Below are 16,340 nucleotides of genomic sequence, written 5' to 3'. Positions count from 1 at the left end.
TCTTAAGGATTCCAAGGACTGCATAATACAGCATGCTACACGCATGCACTAGACGGGGCATAACAGCGACGTCGTGCACAATGATGGTGACGTTGAATACGTCACTTGGTACTGCACTGGCCTGGTCTATCCTAGAGTAGAAGGAGTGAGAGAATGGATGGATGGGAGGAAGGTGGTCCCCGAGTGTGAGGAAATAGCAGCTGTGCTCATGCCCAGGCTACCCGTTGCCCGACAGGCTACCAGCAGGATCACCGCTCTCTCCGCGACATGTTATCGTGCCTGCATGAAGACCTCGTCCATGATGCGGATGGGATAAGCGATGAGCAGGTCCCGAATTATCGCGTTATACGCGACTGATAGATAAATGCCCAGGTGACCAGCTAGCACGGCCGTGAGAGCCATCTCGGCGTGTTCTCGAGAAGCATGCCATCCTACAGTACGGTACCATGACGAGTCCCTTTCCTTGGTGCATGCTTGCCAATTCAGGTCCCATGTCTGGCATGCTTTCCTGGAGTCTGGCACTGCTTCCTGTTCCAGCGGTGCAGGCGCAGGCGTTGAAGGGAGGAAGGACTGCTCCTGCCTTGTTGGAAGATTGTCATTACCGGCAACCGCGCAGCCCTGGTGTCCAGCCTCCAATACTTAAAGACGCCCTGGTCCGGATCCTCGCCTCTTCTTCTTTCTCTTCTCTTCTCTTCAAGGTAAGTCTTAGAAAGACTCCCTCTTCCCCTGACTGGGACTGGGTGCTCTAGGGATGGGATATGGCTGGTCTGCATCGTCATATGCTGTACCAGTCCCCAATGAGAGTTTCCCTCCCAGAGTTATAAGTCAACTTATGACAAGGTCAACCTTTTTGGCGATGCAATTCTTAACGTTCTGGTTCTTTGCCTCCATGGCCAGTGTCACAAGAATATGCACCGACATTACATAGCAACGTTGGGTACCAAGGTATTTGGTCATTCGCAAGTGTCATGTATCGGGTTAGAAATTCCCAGGTAGCCTGCCAATTCAAGCTGAGCCGTCTCAGTGTCAAGCATTTCGAGCCATCGCAAATTCCATGTCCTTCTGTGATCGGATGTCGATGTCAATTGGATCGTCTGTTCTATCTAGGCAGAAATGTAAGGTGATTCCATGACGCCCAATCCGAGGAAATGATTCAATTTGGCCAGCCCGATCGATCCAGAGCCAAACACACAAGAGTGGTGACTGAAGTACGCCTCACTGCCCAGTAATCATGAGGATTAGGGTCCGGAGGTCTGAAGCCATATTCTGCGGCCAAACTTCGATGTGCATGCAAGTCTCATGTCTGGGCCACCCTGTGCAAAGCAATCGCCTATGGGGATCTTGGGAACTTCGAAGAAGATAAACATAGCTAAAAGCAGGGTTCGCATGCTGGAAAGTGCCTGAACTTCCCAAGTCAAGCATGCCCATCTCCACTTGGAGAACATGCAGTGGCCCACGTAGAATCCGTAGCAGATTGCGATGGACGATTCCAACCAGTTGCGGCCGGCGCACCAAGGGAAGTAAATGAAATGAATGAGTGAGTGAGCTCAGTTTGTAATTTCATCACTGCTCTGTGCTTGCTTGCCCTTCAAGCAGGGCAAGCGATCAGTATGTATGTCTAGGTACAAGAGTACCCCCCAGAGCTATAAGTCTTTGACGATGATGAGTGTAGGAAAGTCGTTCAAATTACTGAACTCTGTGGGGTTTAAATGTGGTGCAGCTTTGGAGCTGAGAACCCACTACATGCTAGCCCAGCCTCTACCTACCTAAGTACCTAGGTACCGTATCGCGCAGTGTGGGTGTGGTGCGGACGTTCACTTGGCCATCCCTCGGGCCATACTGCAGTCCCTCTAGCAGCGAAACAGCCTCTTTCCAGCGTTCCATTAGGCGGCAATTACACCCTAATAATGTGAGGGCGTGGGGGCTACACATAAGCAAGCTAGGCTGGCAGGCGGGCCCCTTGTCGATAAGCTTGAGCTGGCCCCACGCTGCATTCGAAAGGGCTCCATTTCACGCAGCTCTTCTTCGGGAGAGCTTCTTTTTAGCTGGACCGTTTTGACACGGCATACACTGCGCGGTACGGTACCTGGGTAGGTAGGCGGCGGACCACTATTTACTCTCAGTCGGGAGTCTGAAGGTGGCCAACCTTTTGAGTCAGGAGTGCAGTTGACCCTACCACATACTGGCTCGTGGTTGAGGCGTTATGCCCTTGAATACCACCAGCTCTTTCCGAAGCTGTCAGTTTGCTGCGGCCGACTTTATTAGCGCGACCCCTGCAGATTGACCCTGTGCCGCCCACCTATCGCCAGTCGCGGATTGACAAGGATACGTCAGAGCAAGTGATTTATTTTTTGACCGGCAACAAACACTTCAGAGACGCTTCTGTTTTTTCGACGAGTTCGCGATTTACTTGCCGCAGATCCCGAGTTCACAGGAGCAATTGCTGCAGCCATGAGCACCTCGAATTCAGCCCCACGGTGGACAGCCCTCGCGCGCGACACCAACGAGACGAGCATCCAGCTGGCCCTGAATCTCGACGGCGGCGCATTCCCACCAGAGACAGACTCGAGGCTCGTCACGGCGCAAGGGCATGCATCGCAGTCAAGCAAATCGCAGACGATAAGCGTCAACACAGGAATCGGCTTCTTGGACCACATGCTCCACGCGCTGGCAAAACACGCCGGCTGGAGCTTGGCGATCGCCTGCAAGGGCGACCTGCACAGTGAGTCACTGCACCGTCCAGCCTGAGCCGATGCCAGACCAATTGGCCCCGATATGGCGCCCTGCAGAGAGGCTGACACCCGTCTCCCCACAGTCGACGACCACCACACCGCCGAAGACGTCTGCATAGCGCTCGGCAGCGCCTTCGGCACGGCGCTGACCTCGATGGCGGGGCTCGCGCGCTTCGGCTACGCATACGCACCTCTCGACGAGGCGCTCAGCCGCGCGGTCGTGGACCTCTCGAACCGTCCGTACAGCGTCGTGGACCTGGGCCTGAAGCGCGAGAAGATCGGCGACCTGAGCTGCGAGATGATCCCCCACTGCCTGCAGAGCTTCGCGCAGGGCGCGCGCGTCACGCTGCACGTCGACTGCCTGCGGGGCGAGAACGACCACCACAGGGCCGAGTCGGCCTTCAAGGCGCTGGCCGTAGCGATACGCATGGCGACGAGCAGGATCCCCGGCAGGGAGGGCGAGGTGCCGAGCACCAAGGGGACGCTGAGCGCGCTGGGGTAGCGGAACGGTGCGAGCGGCGAGGAACTCAGGGCCAGTCGCAAGATGCAGGCAGCAGCCACTATGATGGCCATGAGGGCAGCAGCCAGTATAAGGGCCATACAGGGCAGCGGCCAATATAATGGCCATACAAGGCAGCAACAGAGACCAGCAGAACCGCCCCGTAAGCCCATGGCATAAATTTTCAAGAGCGTGAAGACGTGTAGCAGGTGCTCCAAGTGGTCGTGAGGAACGCGCATAGGAAGTATAACGATAGACATACGTATAGGGAGTGTAAGGAAGCATTAGATCGCATCGAATTCAAAAGTCAATACGCAAACCACCGTGTGGTTCCATTTCCGTGACCACCCTCATGGGCCAGCTCCGTACCCTGCCGCATCTCGGCCGGCGGTTCAGGGACGGCCCAAACGGCCCCACTTCCCCCGAGCTCTCGTATGACGCACCGCGCGAGCTTGTGCATTTTGCCGGGCCCAAGCTTCCCCAAACTCACTTCGCTCTCGCAGCGCCCCGGATAACTCACGCGACCAGTTCAATCAAACAATCCGTTGAGCCTCTCATTGAGCCAATCTTTCCAATTGAAAGACCACCGTGTTCACCCTTCTCTCTCCGGCCGGGCCCCTAGGCCATGAGCTCAAGATGCGGTCCCACGGAGCAATGAAGGACGAGGAGGCGATTGATGCCGCGAAGGAGGCGACGCGCGGGGCCGTCTACGGCGCCGTCAAGTGGGGTGCTTTGGCGGGCATCCTCGGTGGGATCGGGTACCTCACATCGCCCTTGTACCGGAGCCTGACGATTCAGTTCAAAGTGTAAGTGACCGGTCGGGCTGGGTTCAGGCCGTTGTATTTCCGTGGCGGCACGCCCAATTGACCTCTCATCTCACCAGGTACATTCAAATGTCGGGCATGGCGTTTGGGTCCATGGTCGAGGCCGACAGCAGGATACGGCAGTATGAGGCCCATGTGAGGATGCAGCGGCGGATAGCGAGGGACAAAGCCATGTGGCAGAGGTTTGAGGAGGAGTACGGAAAGGACGACGATGAGTGAGAACTGGCCGCGAACGCCCGGAGGGAAAAAAAGGTTCATGATGTCTCATTATAGACGCCTTGTACAAAGCCTTCATGTACATTATCAGATGTGCCCCCAAGCCCATCAACCATTTTTGTAATCTGGGTCCACCCGACCTTCCCGAATCCAGAGCCAGAGCCAGAGCCAACGCCGTGCCATGCCAAACAATACTGCCCACCGAAGATGCTGGGCGGTTCATCATGTCGATTTCTTGGGGACCTCGAACTTCTTCGGGTCCATATTCAGCTTGCACAGCCGGACGACGCAGCCGCTCAGCTGCAGTAGTGTCTGCACGCCCTCCAGAATCTTCATGTGGGTTGTGCCGATCTCCCTGATGAACTCGAGCTTCGCGTGCTCGCTGAGCGTCGGGATCGTCTTGGTGACCTTGAACATGGTGCTGATAATGTCATGGCTCGAGTAGCCCAGATCCCACAGCTCCCTCAGCGTGTCCAGCGCCGAGTCGACGTTGCCCTCGAAGCAAGCCTTCAGCATCGCCTGTACCTTGATAGGGTGCGGCGAATCCACCACCTTGAAGACGTTGTCGCCCGAGACCATGCCAAATCCGGCCCACGTAGACTGCAGGTTGTTGATGGCCTGCCGCATGTCGCCCTCGGCGCTGAACACCAGGGCCGCCAGGCCGTCGTCGTTGTACTCGACCTTCTCGGCCTCGATGATCTGCATCAGGCGCTTGACCACCTGGCCGTCCGTGAGCCGCGCGTACCGCAGGATCGCGCACCGCGACTGCAGCGGCTCGATGATCTTGTTGGACTGGTTGCACGCGAAGGCGAAGCGCGTCGTGTTGGAGTAGATCTCCATCGTCCGCCTCAGCGCCTGCTGCGCGCCCGACGTCATGCTGTCGGCCTCGTCCAGGATGACGATCTTATGGCGGCCCGCGGGGAGCGTCACCTTCTTCTGCGCGAAGCCCTTGATCCGGTTCCGCACCACGTCGATTCCACGCTCGTCCGAGGCGTTGAGCTCCAGGACTGCCTCCTTGTAGGCGTCGCCGAGCAGCTGGCGCGCCAGGCAGAGCACGCTAGTCGTCTTTCCGATGCCTGGCATGCCGCTGATGATGACGTGCGGCATGTTGCCATCTTTTGCTATGATCTTGAGGCGCTCGATGGTCTCTACGTTTCCGACGATGTCGTCGAGGAAGATGGGGCGGTATTTCTCAACCCTGTGCTACCAGGTCAACCATATCCTTGATCATGTAGTGCGCAGTGCAAGGCGTGCTCACCATGGCAGTTCGTAGTTGGGGTTGCCGTTTGTGTTTGCTGTCAAAGCCTTCTTTGCCGCTGAAGACGAGGACTCGCCGACCTCTTCAACCCTGGCAGCAGGCATTTTGTCGTCGGATCGATGGGCGCAAAGAGGGGGGGTGGTGGTCTTTGGTTGTCAAGGTGTTTGGCTGGATGGATTTCAATTAAAGCGCGTCCCAGCCTGGAGACGCGACGGCGTGACGGCAAGTGCCGACAGGGGTCCTTGCTTCTGCTGCACCCCTGCATACCGACAACCAAGAGATTTCAGCCTCCATTCCAAGCTCCAGGTCTGCCCTCCACTCGATCTCATCCTTGACTGGATCGATCAAAGAGCTTTCAGGCTTATTCAATTTCCCTTGAGCAACCCATTGGAAGTTAAACGAAATCTCTTGGTCACTTTGGCTGCGCTGTTCCACTCGGTCTACAATAATCTTCGACACGACCATGGGCAAAGAACGGCCTCTGCTCGGGGTGACCAAGAAGAAAGTCTCCGAAGACAAGGTCTCCAAATACGAGAGCAGGCACAAGAAACACAAGCGGCACAATGTCAAGCACGAAGATGGCGATGACGAGAGTTCAAAGGTTGGCCTCAAAAGCCCTAAACTGGCGCAAGAAATTGCGCTGGCTCTCCGTCCGCACTCTCACTCAAGGAGTGACAGAGATTGCAATCCGAGTGGATGAGGCTCTGCAATGCTCTATCGATATGTACTGACTTGGCCTGGTATCTCAGGATCCCATTGAGCAGGAAGGTGGCGTGTCTCTCTTCCAGCATGAGGATGAGAAGGCTGCCAGCGACGAGCCTCTCGCCAAGGAAGAGAAGAAGCGGCGCAAGAAGGAAAAGCGGCTCCGCGAAGAGGCGCTCAAACAGCTGATGGACCAGGAGCTGGGTCCCTCGCCGACTGCGTCTGGCCTCCACGTAGAGGCTGGCGCGGAGCGAAAGGGCAAGAAGAAACACGACAAACGGTCAGCGCAACAAGCACAGCAGTCGGAGGAGGCTGAGGAAGCTGGAGTGACTTCGACGGAAGCCCACGAGCCGGCCGATGGTGAAGACGTCTTCATGGTTGACGTCAGACCCACGCCGGCCAACCGGGAGAAATTACGTGCTCAGTCCGAGGACGAGGACATGGAGGATGGAGGTGCTCTCCTGCCTGAGATGCAGCCGGGATACACTGCACCGCCCTCGGGGAAGAACCGAGTGATCAGGCGCCGTTCACAACTGATCGACCGGGAGAGGGCACGGATTCAAAAGAAGCTGGGTGCCAAGGAGGGCTCTGCCGAGAATGCACAGAAGGTGCAGCAGCTGCTCAACGAGTTCATCAAGACTTACGACGCAAAGGCCGAGCAGCGAGAGGTCAGAAAGAACGAGCGCAAGCGGAGGGAATCCGTACGTCTCCGCTGCAGGAGAGGCAAGGCCCCGGGGTCGCGCAACTAGAAATTGTCGCAACCGACGGGATCCCGATCTGGATCTGGGAAAGGCCACAAGCACTCGCAGCAGGTCCGCCGGCACTTGGAAAAGCCCGCAGTGGACAAAAGCAATTGAATGCGCCAGAGAGCGCCTTCTCGTGTCGAGCACACCAGGTCGAAGCAAGCGAGACCGAACGAGGCTCCAAGAACAAAGATGAAACATGCTGGGTCATTGGCCCTCCGGCCGTCGTGGGAAGGCTACCGCTGAGAGGAAAGTGATTAGGCGTCCAAAGATGAAGAGGCGCAAACTGCTCATTTCATGTCATCAAAGTGTGCGGGAGTTTATTCACTTTCTGAGCTCTGGGCTTTTAGATGAGGTGGCGGTATCGAATCCCGCGGGCGATGAGGTCGTCGCTGTCTTTCAAATAGGTCATGGAATTTTAACATAGACAGAATAGCTTCTACCATGCACATTCCAAGCTCACGTAAAAATCCAATGAACATGCCCAGGTGCCAGGTAATCCAAATTCGCTATGCCGGAGATGTGTAGTCGTTAATTACATTTTGGTACAATTTCCCCCTTCCCTGGGTGATCCCATGCAGTCGTGCTGGGCCATGTCTCGACCGATCATTCCCTCATCATAGAAACACTATTTTATTTCTTGCTGTCGTCCTTCTCAGACTTGCCTTCCTTTCCCTCCTCGCCGGCTCCCTTCTTGGAACCGCTGAAGACCTCCTTGACCTGATCCATGATAAGCGTCCCGTATCCCTCGCCATTTTCGAGCGTCTCCTTCTCTTTCCTGGCCCTCTCCTCCCTCCAGTCCTCCTTCTCACCGCCCATCCATAACCTCGAGACGATGCCCCGGGACGCCGCCTCCTTCTTCTCCCTCGCCTCCTGCAGCGCTTTCCGCTCTGCCTCGGGCAACAGGGCCTCCCTCCTCTCCCTCTCCAGGCGCATGAGCTCCTGGTTCCGCTTCGCCTTCTCGGGAAGCCCGCTGGCGAACATGGTCTGCCACCGCCGGTCGAACCGCTGCGTCATCGATTCGCCCGTCCAGTCGTACGCGAGCACGTTGGTCGCCCAGAAGGTGCCGCCTGACAGGAGCATCGCCTGCAGGCCCACCCGCCGCGGGGGCATGAGGAGGGCTATGGGGCCGAGGATTGCGACGCCGATCGCGCTGTTGTGTAGCCATTGTGGGGTCTGGGTCTTGGGCGCTGCTGCTGTGTTGTCTGTTGTTGGCTGGGAGGATTGTGGAGGGGGTGTTTGCGCCGAGGGCGGTTGTTGTGTCGCCATTTTGGCTGATTCTCGATATTTGGGGTGTGCGTCGGCTGGAATTCCCACTGTACGCTTCAACCGGAGAGTTCCTGTATCCGAGAAGATATAAACTTGTATAATTCGGATATAGTCGTAGAGGATTGTGACCAAGAAAGCTCTCGAATTCTCATGACGATCTCGAAAAGCTTCTTATCTTATCGCTGCGGGTGCAGGGGCCACCTCCATGTGCTGCAGGGCTGCCATCGAGACTGAAAGCAGGAGTCTGCAACCGCCAACTCCCGTCTTGGCTTCACCATCACCTTGTCAATGGTTTTCCTCCCACTCTCGTGCTAAACGCAGCGTCGAATGACGTTTGTGGATTTCAACGCGTTTGAATGTTTCAAAGACGGCACGATTTTCCCAATCGCTAAATGGAACGAGGCACGCACATTATGCAGCCAGTGCGAACCCGCAACCGGCGTCAAGTCAGCCTTGATTTCATCTGACCAGGACAGATTCGCCGTGATAGTGACGAGCAAAACTTATCTCATTCTCACGCGAAAAGACTGTTGGTCTCTCAGGCCGATGCATTACAAATTCCTGGCGGACGTGGCTGTCTGCTCGCGATCCAAAACATGCCCCAAGAGGTGATTGCGTGTCCATCCGACCTGAATCGCCTTCGGAACCAAGTGTATTCCCGGACGAGGCTGGTGAGTAGTTGTAGCATGCGGGTCTTGGCGAAAGATGAAACCTACCGACCCATGAGTACGTGGTCAGTCAGTCGTGCAGTTTGATCTGAGATCCCCGTCATGCCTCTGCTACCTACCGTGAACTATTCTGATCCAAGCGGCGTTTCATCCCGCCTTCATCCCTTGGGGATCGCCAAGCCGTCGAAAGCGAGCTCGTCTCTTCTTATGAAGAGCGGGTTGTGCATCTCTTCTACTACATTCCCACAAAACGACAGTCTCCGGGAGATAATATCTAATCCACACAGATCTACAAGCGCTGTGCACTTGAAGTCACTTTAATCATTACTAACCTCCCATATTTTTCTCGACATGCTGGGCAAGTCATTCACCGTGCTGGCTGCGGCTAGCCTGGCTTCTGCTGCGACGCCTTCGGGATTTCAGCCAGGCTCGACTACAGAACTCATCGTCACGTACAATGGAGTTCAAGCGCAAAGTGGTTCTGTAGTAGCTAGGGATGGTAAGCATGATTTACCGCAATAACCCACTCTCGTGGAGAAGGATCAACACTGAACCCAATGCACAGGCACCGCAAGTGAACCTAAACTGGCCACAACGCAGCGTCTGAATGGCACCTCGTACGCTGTGCTGATGATCGACCTCGACATCCCGACAACGCCACCAACAACACTCCTGCACTGGATGCAGACTGGTCTTACGCCCGCAACTGCAGCAACCGCTCTCAACACGAGTGCAGGGAACGCCCAGGCGTTTGCCCTGCAGACTGGCCAGACGGCAGCCTTTGCGACCTACCTGCAGCCCAACCCGCCAGCAAGAGTGCCGCTGTCTCATCGGTACACGCAGATTCTTGTCGACACCACTGGCGTCCAGCAGACGGCCCTCGACAGCCTGAAGTCCGCGGCACAAAACCGACAGGGCTTCAAGGCGCAGGAAGTGCTTACCGCGGCCGGTTTGCAGAGCAAAGTCGTCGCTGGGAATTTTTACAACGTCACGAACCCTGGACCAGCTGCCGCTGCGTCGAACTCGTCTTCCTCGGGGGGCTCAAGCTCAGGTTCAGGCTCTGGCTCTGGCTCTGGTTCGAATAGTACCTCAGGTCGTGGCAGTGGAAGCGGCAGCAGCAGTGGCAGCGGTACTGGCGCTGCTACGGGCTCTGGTACCAATTCGGGAACCAACGGAACGCGACCTGGGACCAGCACAAACGGAGCTGTCGTCCAAGAGTCCAAGAGCATGACGGCTTTCGTCCTCCTTGTTGTCGCGACACTATGCCTGGGAGTATAGAAAGGCTGACAAATCCGTTGGGATCGGTGCTGAGCGACATTCTGTCTTTGCAAACTGATTGTAAATGGTGAAAATTGAAGGAACTTCGAGAATGTCAGATCCACAGGCTTCCGTGTCATGGCATGTAAATAGTTCACGATAGAATTGAAAAGAGAACCGATGAAGCCAAGCGTCGAGCAACGGCCCCACTTAAAGGTGCCGGCATTGAATGCCTGGGGCCTAAGGCTCTCGATCCTTTAAGCTCCACTTGGGATTAACCCCTTGCGGAGCACTAGTCATCGTCTCGCCCTGCCACTTTGGAAGCCTCCTCGGCTCGCCCTTCCCTAGCTCGAATTAAGCCTTGTCGCTTGCCTTGCCTTTGTGTCCTTGACCCCTGGCACGGACCAAGTCTGTGCACTTATACTACCTCCCGCGCGGCAATCCAGCCTCCTTCCACAAACACACTTTGAACATATTCAGCTCTCGTGGTCTTCATTCATCCCGTGCCCGAGATGAGTAATGCGGTTCTGCGTGACAACAGTGTCACATCGGAGATGAGCCTCGAATATGCTTTGATTTCCGTCAGGCACGTCTTTGATATGTAAGCTTTGATCTGCTTTCTGACAAATGGCGGACCTCCGAAATCCAGTCCGGGCTTGCAGTGTTGTGGGATATATGCTGGGCTTCAGCCCACCTATGATTAAGTTGCGGAATGTGTCCACGCCAAAATAAGCCCTCTCTATATCATCAGAACGAAAGTTGAGTAGTATCCCTATACGTTATAATTGCCCTCCATATTATCAGAAATCATCTTCCTGGTCAGCTTTTATATTCCCAAATCCATCATACTACATCAACGCAATGGCGAAGACCGTGGTTATCCTGGGGGCCTCCCTCGCGGGCATCCCCATAGCCCACTACCTGCTTGCACACACATCATCCGTCGTCCCTGATCTCAAGGTCATACTCGTGTCTCCAAACACGCACATGTACTGGGCGTTGGCCACAGTTCGTGGAATCCTCCCAGGTGGTATTGAAGAGGACAAGATCATGCTACCGATCGCGCCTGCCTTCAAGAAATACTCGTCCGAAAAGTTTGAGTTGGTCCAGGGCAAGGCCGAGCAGCTGGATCCATCCTCCAACTCGGTGACGATCCAGACCAACGCGGGAGCCGTCCGGCAAATCGAATACCACACTCTAGTCATTGCTACTGGGACGAGTGCCAGGGAGGAGATGCCTTTCAAGACGATAAACACCACCGAGCAGACGAGGGACGTGCTCCACGACTGGCAGCAGCGCATCAAATCGGCAAAGTCGATCGTCGTCGGCGGCGCCGGCATCACAGGCACCGAGCTCACAGGAGAGCTGGCCGAGGCGTTCGCGAAGACGGGGCAGAAGAAGGTGACGCTCATCGCGGCCTCAGACCTGCCCCTGGACGCTACCGTCAGGAAGGACGTCCGGCAGGCCGCCAAGAAGGGCCTCGAGAAGCTGGGTGCCCAGGTCAAGGTCGGCGCGAAGGTCAGCAAGGTCGAGGGGCCCGAGGGCGGGCCCAAGGTGATCAGCCTGTCGCTGGGCCGGGGCAGGGAGGAGTCGATCGAGGCGGACGTGTACATCCCGACGTACGGGCTTCAGCCGAACTCGGAGTTTGTGCCTGCGAACCTGCTTGACCACCGCCGCCATGTCAAGCAGACCAAACACCTCCGCGCCGAGGGACACCACAACATCTTTGTGGTCGGGGACGTGGGCAGCCTCGAGACCCCGCAGGCGGTACATACCGAGAACCAGGTGCTGCACGTCGTCAAGAACCTGCAGGCGCACCTGAAAGGAGAGGCCTTGACTGAGTACGTCTTCAGCACTGATCCTCTGTTCATGGCTTCTATTGGGAAGGGAGGCGGCATCGGTCAAGCCAAGGGGTTTAAGTTGTTCAGTTTCATGGTGAAGAAGTTCAAGGCGCAGACACTGGGGACACAGAACTTCCCTGGTATACTAGCGGGGCAGAAGACCATGACGAAAGGAAAGTGGGCATGATCGCCATTCGAATTTGGTACGATATTCTTGCGATGGTGGTGCGGCCGAGATACGCTGATCTTGCTTTTCAAAGGGAGCAATGACTGCTTTGGTGGGAGGCTGGGAACAGAGTGATACCATGCGTTTGACTTACTTAGTATTTTTATTAATAACATCTTCAGCATCGTACCCAGCGTTTATCTGTGTCTGATTGTGTGACCTCGGTCTCTTATTCAGCACATACGTGTCACGAAGCACCCTCGCCTCAGACTCTATCCCGCTCTACCATGTACCAACAATAGACAAGTCTATGATCATAGATATGAGGAAAGTTCTGCAAATATTAGTAGACTTGGTAAAATCAAAGCAGATAAAAGATATCAAAATAGCAAAAGAACTGGCACGCTCAACACTTAGGTATACATTGTCGCCAGAGGAATAAGTGTATTCCCAGAAGTCTTTCCAGTTAAAACTCTCCTGTTTAACGCGTGAGAAGGACAGTATGCGCTGGGAGAGAGCGATTTTGAGCCCATGTGACCGTTCTGCGGCCGAACATGGACATCTGCAAAAAAAGTATGAGGCGAGGACGAGATCTGCATGTTGGGTCTTGAGCCTCGTCGAAGCTTGGTAGTGTATCGCGAAGCTCCGCTTCTGCACTCGACTGGAACATTAACTCAAAAGAGCAGGGCACAAATTCGCAAAGATCACCTGCCGAGAACTTCTGTCTGCAAGTATGTCAGCAGGGTGGTTAGTTCTCTTCAAAGGTTAAAATTGTGAGCGGGTCTCATAATGCCTTGTGTTTTTGTCTAGCCCGAATCATTGGACGCCGTTGTCTACGAATTCGAGGCATCCGACAACACACCAATACCCACCCACCCCTGGTTCAGGTCGGCTGCCTATGGGCCCGACAAAATGGTTCCTGCTGCTTCTTGATCCGAAATTGGGGACGGCAAAAGTCAGTGATTGCGAGTCGTCAGCCACTCAGTCTAGGGTACCAAGTACGCCCTTCGACGGCCTGGTACCGTTGCCTGGCAGATGCTCCCGCCTGCCCACCAAGCATCATCCCCGAGCCGCATGGCCTTTTGATGGGCGACCAGGATGCGATGGGGATGGGGAGGGTGGGTAGGACAGGAGGGACAGAGCAGTGTCAGACAGCAAGTGACGGCACGGATGCCTGCACATGCTGTGGCGGGACGATACCGGTGGTCTGGGCCGGGGAACACCGACGATCGTGATCCAGGCGGGCCCACACACACACACACACCTAACTCACCTCACTCAGACACACCCCAGAGACCATTCGTCCAGAGCCTAGGAGACCCTGCTTGATGATGCACTTGCGCTTACACACGCACTGTCGTATATGGGCCATCTCAACGGCACCATGCGGCTTCATCACTAGAATGGCCAAGTTGGAGAATCTCACTGAGCCTTACGAGGTGTTCCTGGTAGTCCCCGGTCCTAGTAGATACAGACGTCCCTAGAAAATTGTAGCTTGGTTCAGCCGAGCATCCTGTTGAAGGGGAAAGACTTTATTGTGCAATGATAGACTGGCCTCCGGTCATAAAGTGCTTCACAACAACATGTGGAGTTGACCCTCGAAAACCTTGAAGCTGTGCAGTTCCAAATCGAATATACCCATCAGCCTGCATCTCGCGGTACATGATCCTCGTATTCGCGCTCAACTCGAACGAGTCTACTGTGAAACACCGGCCGGGCGAGCCGAACAAAAGTCGAGGGCATCTGGATACCACCTGCCGGAACTGGACGAAGCGGTGGGGCTGGGCCGTTGACCTTGTTGTTCCAGCAAGCCGGGACACGTGGGTTAGTTGCCAAGTTGCTGGGCATACTTCGCCCGGATTACGTGCATATGTTGTGTAGTCCCACATCGACAGCTGAGCTGGCTCTCATTTCCTCGTTTCGGTGTGCGATCAGGCATCAACGACTACAGAGAGTGGGAAGCCCCTCAGGAACATAATCTGGTACGTACCGGGCTCGCGTCACACAAATGCATCCGTGGCGGCACGGTCGTGGTCACGCTGTTCTTTTGATAGGGAGAGAACACGCTCGAACCTCGCAAGCGTACTTTGGACTGGTACACCCAATCGCGGCATCAAATAGTCACTCATTTCTATCTAGGGACAAAACTTTACACAGAACAGGCTTCGGAAGATGGAAGACATGCAGAAGGTCGAAGGTCACGTCAAGTCCCTGCATGTGTACGTTGAGGATTTCGTCAGTCAAATTGGAGCCACTGAGAATGCCGTTATACTTTGTCCTCCAACGAGCATCGGCCGTGAGCGCTCGTCGTCTTATAAGATACATACCACCGAATAATCAAAATCATTGGAGTCTTCAAAGTCTCGCGCCACAGTGAGAAGGACCAATTAACGACCTGATCTCTTTTGTCACCGTGTATTGCTCACTGACATTGACTTGATAACGTTCGTCGAGTCGACCTTCAAGTTCTGGTCTGGCTGTCTTGAGAACCGGTGCTGTGTGGCTCCCGGAGCAGAGATTGATGGTATTTGCCAGCCCGAAAGCGCTCATGTAGTGCGCCCGGTGGGCAGTATCGCACAAAGAAAGGCAGCCACCTAGCAGAAAGCTGGGAGATATTCGAGGTTCACCGGTGCCCATGATTATGACCGATAGTCCCTAATTGGGTGTTATCACTGACGGGGTTGACAGCTCGGCTGGTGTGGCGGAAGCTTAGGTAGGAGAGCCCCCCCCGCATGATGACCTCGAAATACAGGGGCTGCCGCTGCACGGCACCCCAGCACACAAGACGGAATCGTTCTCCATTGGAAAATCACACCTCCAGAGAGCAGAATGTACGACCCAAGACACTGACTGCATATAGTCGTGCAACTACCTGGCCACAGCCTGCGTAACATGAACATGCAAGCTGATGGCAGTGCCACCAGTTTCTTTTCCCTGTTCGTGACGCATGGCTCCGAAAACGTTAAAGCCGGCACACACTTCAATAGCTATCCCCGGAATAGAAATACAGCGAATACATCCTGAGAACCGGAAGTTTTGAGGGAAGCTGCCAGTGGTGCATGCGGAAACTGATAAAGGGGGGTGAGCTCTCCTTGGATCTCCCATGATGTCTGCTCTCCTTCTGCACCAGCATGATACTGGCTTCCAGACATTCGACAGCCAGCGATTGAATATACCTTCGCACTGAGGAGACAAATAAGTAGATCTTGGTTCTACAGCCGGTCTTCATCCGTCAGCCAACGACCATGTCGAGCAACGCGCATCAAGGCTCAGCAAACACAAGGCAAGCCAGTCTTTTCTCTGTTCTCTCATTCTCTTTCCTCTATCACACCTTCCATACCAAGTTTGAAGCCATCCTATGATACTTTCAGTTGTCTATGCAACGTCCCCTCGCATTTCGCATCGACTGGGGAGGCTGTGGGACTTTCAGTCTCAATGTAGCACCTGTTGTTCATGGACAGGCGAGCCCGGCTACATCACAACAGGTTGTCCCTTTCAAATGTCTGTACCTCGAGTCTGATTCCAGTACAGTGTCAATGGAAGCTTCGAAGTGAAACGTCGTGCCGTGCTTCAAAAGCCCCACATTTTCTACTCTGAAGCAGCCGAGGCAAACTGCCTCCACCGCGCGGCCAACTCCAGCGAGACAGCCGCGCAGAGAATCCAGTGTCAACAAGCCGCGATGGACTCACAGCTGCAACGCATCGACGATTCGCTTGGTCGTAGCATCAAAGACCAGACCACTGTTTCTGGTGACGATATTCTGCTGGGCATCGGCTCGCAGTTCGACAGCGGTTCTGACCCGGCTCCTCTCACTACCGAGCATGGTCACGGAGGTCATCACTAGGCCGTGTGAGAACCCCTTCTTATGAAAACTGCCGCGAATCTGCAGTAGCCTCTGATCATATTGACTGACATCTTGACAAGCAAAATGGACGCCGGAGCTTAGTGGTTGTGAGGTGTTGTTGATCCTGGAATGATACTACGCAGTAGACAGTTGAAGCAGACTATTAGGTAAAAACATCTGTCGACGAAAGATTTAGGAACTTGGGGATGGAGACGATTTAAGACATAGACTAAAGGCTGCCGAAGCTACTCTGACTTGCCTGTGGGCGACGGGCTTGGCGAGAAACGTGGTGGCTTGTGTCTTAAATCCACCCGACTACAG

The 16,340-nt window shown here is 55.0% G+C and overlaps 8 protein-coding genes across 8 annotated transcripts; 6 read left to right on the top strand and 2 right to left on the bottom strand.

Annotated features, from left to right (window-relative positions):
* Positions 1 to 2,451: 2,451 nt before the first annotated feature.
* INS49_014843 (uncharacterized protein) lies at positions 2,452 to 3,234 on the top strand (the record flags this gene model as incomplete). The annotated part of the gene is made up of 2 exons (XM_043175532.1): positions 2,452 to 2,722; positions 2,816 to 3,234. 2 exons carry the CDS (start codon positions 2,452 to 2,454, stop codon positions 3,232 to 3,234), a joined length of 690 nt encoding a protein of 229 aa, XP_043020489.1.
* A 633-nt stretch (positions 3,235 to 3,867) lies between these two features.
* Positions 3,868 to 4,274, top strand: INS49_014842 (uncharacterized protein; the record flags this gene model as incomplete). The annotated part of the gene is made up of 2 exons (XM_043175531.1): positions 3,868 to 4,037; positions 4,115 to 4,274. The coding sequence occupies 2 exons, from the start codon at positions 3,868 to 3,870 to the stop codon at positions 4,272 to 4,274; spliced, it is 330 nt and encodes a 109-aa protein (XP_043020488.1).
* Positions 4,275 to 4,493: 219 nt separating this feature from the next.
* Positions 4,494 to 5,633, bottom strand: INS49_014841 (uncharacterized protein; the record flags this gene model as incomplete). Its single annotated transcript, XM_043175530.1, has 2 exons — positions 4,494 to 5,469; positions 5,530 to 5,633. 2 exons carry the CDS (start codon positions 5,631 to 5,633, stop codon positions 4,494 to 4,496), a joined length of 1,080 nt encoding a protein of 359 aa, XP_043020487.1.
* Positions 5,634 to 5,992: 359 nt separating this feature from the next.
* INS49_014840 (uncharacterized protein) lies at positions 5,993 to 6,980 on the top strand (the record flags this gene model as incomplete). Its single annotated transcript, XM_043175529.1, has 2 exons — positions 5,993 to 6,130; positions 6,279 to 6,980. The coding sequence occupies 2 exons, from the start codon at positions 5,993 to 5,995 to the stop codon at positions 6,978 to 6,980; spliced, it is 840 nt and encodes a 279-aa protein (XP_043020486.1).
* Positions 6,981 to 7,607: 627 nt separating this feature from the next.
* On the bottom strand, positions 7,608 to 8,243 carry INS49_014839 (uncharacterized protein; the record flags this gene model as incomplete). The annotated part of the gene is made up of 1 exon (XM_043175528.1): positions 7,608 to 8,243. One exon carries the CDS (start codon positions 8,241 to 8,243, stop codon positions 7,608 to 7,610), a length of 636 nt encoding a protein of 211 aa, XP_043020485.1.
* Positions 8,244 to 9,262: 1,019 nt separating this feature from the next.
* On the top strand, positions 9,263 to 10,189 carry INS49_014838 (uncharacterized protein; the record flags this gene model as incomplete). The annotated part of the gene is made up of 2 exons (XM_043175527.1): positions 9,263 to 9,410; positions 9,477 to 10,189. The coding sequence occupies 2 exons, from the start codon at positions 9,263 to 9,265 to the stop codon at positions 10,187 to 10,189; spliced, it is 861 nt and encodes a 286-aa protein (XP_043020484.1).
* Positions 10,190 to 11,029: 840 nt separating this feature from the next.
* INS49_014837 (uncharacterized protein) lies at positions 11,030 to 12,196 on the top strand (the record flags this gene model as incomplete). The annotated part of the gene is made up of 1 exon (XM_043175526.1): positions 11,030 to 12,196. One exon carries the CDS (start codon positions 11,030 to 11,032, stop codon positions 12,194 to 12,196), a length of 1,167 nt encoding a protein of 388 aa, XP_043020483.1.
* A 2,151-nt stretch (positions 12,197 to 14,347) lies between these two features.
* INS49_014836 (uncharacterized protein) lies at positions 14,348 to 16,019 on the top strand (the record flags this gene model as incomplete). Its single annotated transcript, XM_043175525.1, has 2 exons — positions 14,348 to 14,394; positions 15,707 to 16,019. 2 exons carry the CDS (start codon positions 14,348 to 14,350, stop codon positions 16,017 to 16,019), a joined length of 360 nt encoding a protein of 119 aa, XP_043020482.1.
* Between the last annotated feature and the right edge of the window lie 321 nt (positions 16,020 to 16,340).

This window comes from Diaporthe citri, assembly GCF_014595645.1.
Source record: "Diaporthe citri strain NFHF-8-4 chromosome Unknown scaffold_8, whole genome shotgun sequence".
In the NCBI taxonomy this organism is placed as follows: Eukaryota; Fungi; Ascomycota; class Sordariomycetes; order Diaporthales; family Diaporthaceae; genus Diaporthe; species Diaporthe citri.
The sequence above is the reverse complement of the archived record's forward strand: the minus strand, read 5'-3'. Positions and strand labels throughout refer to the sequence as shown.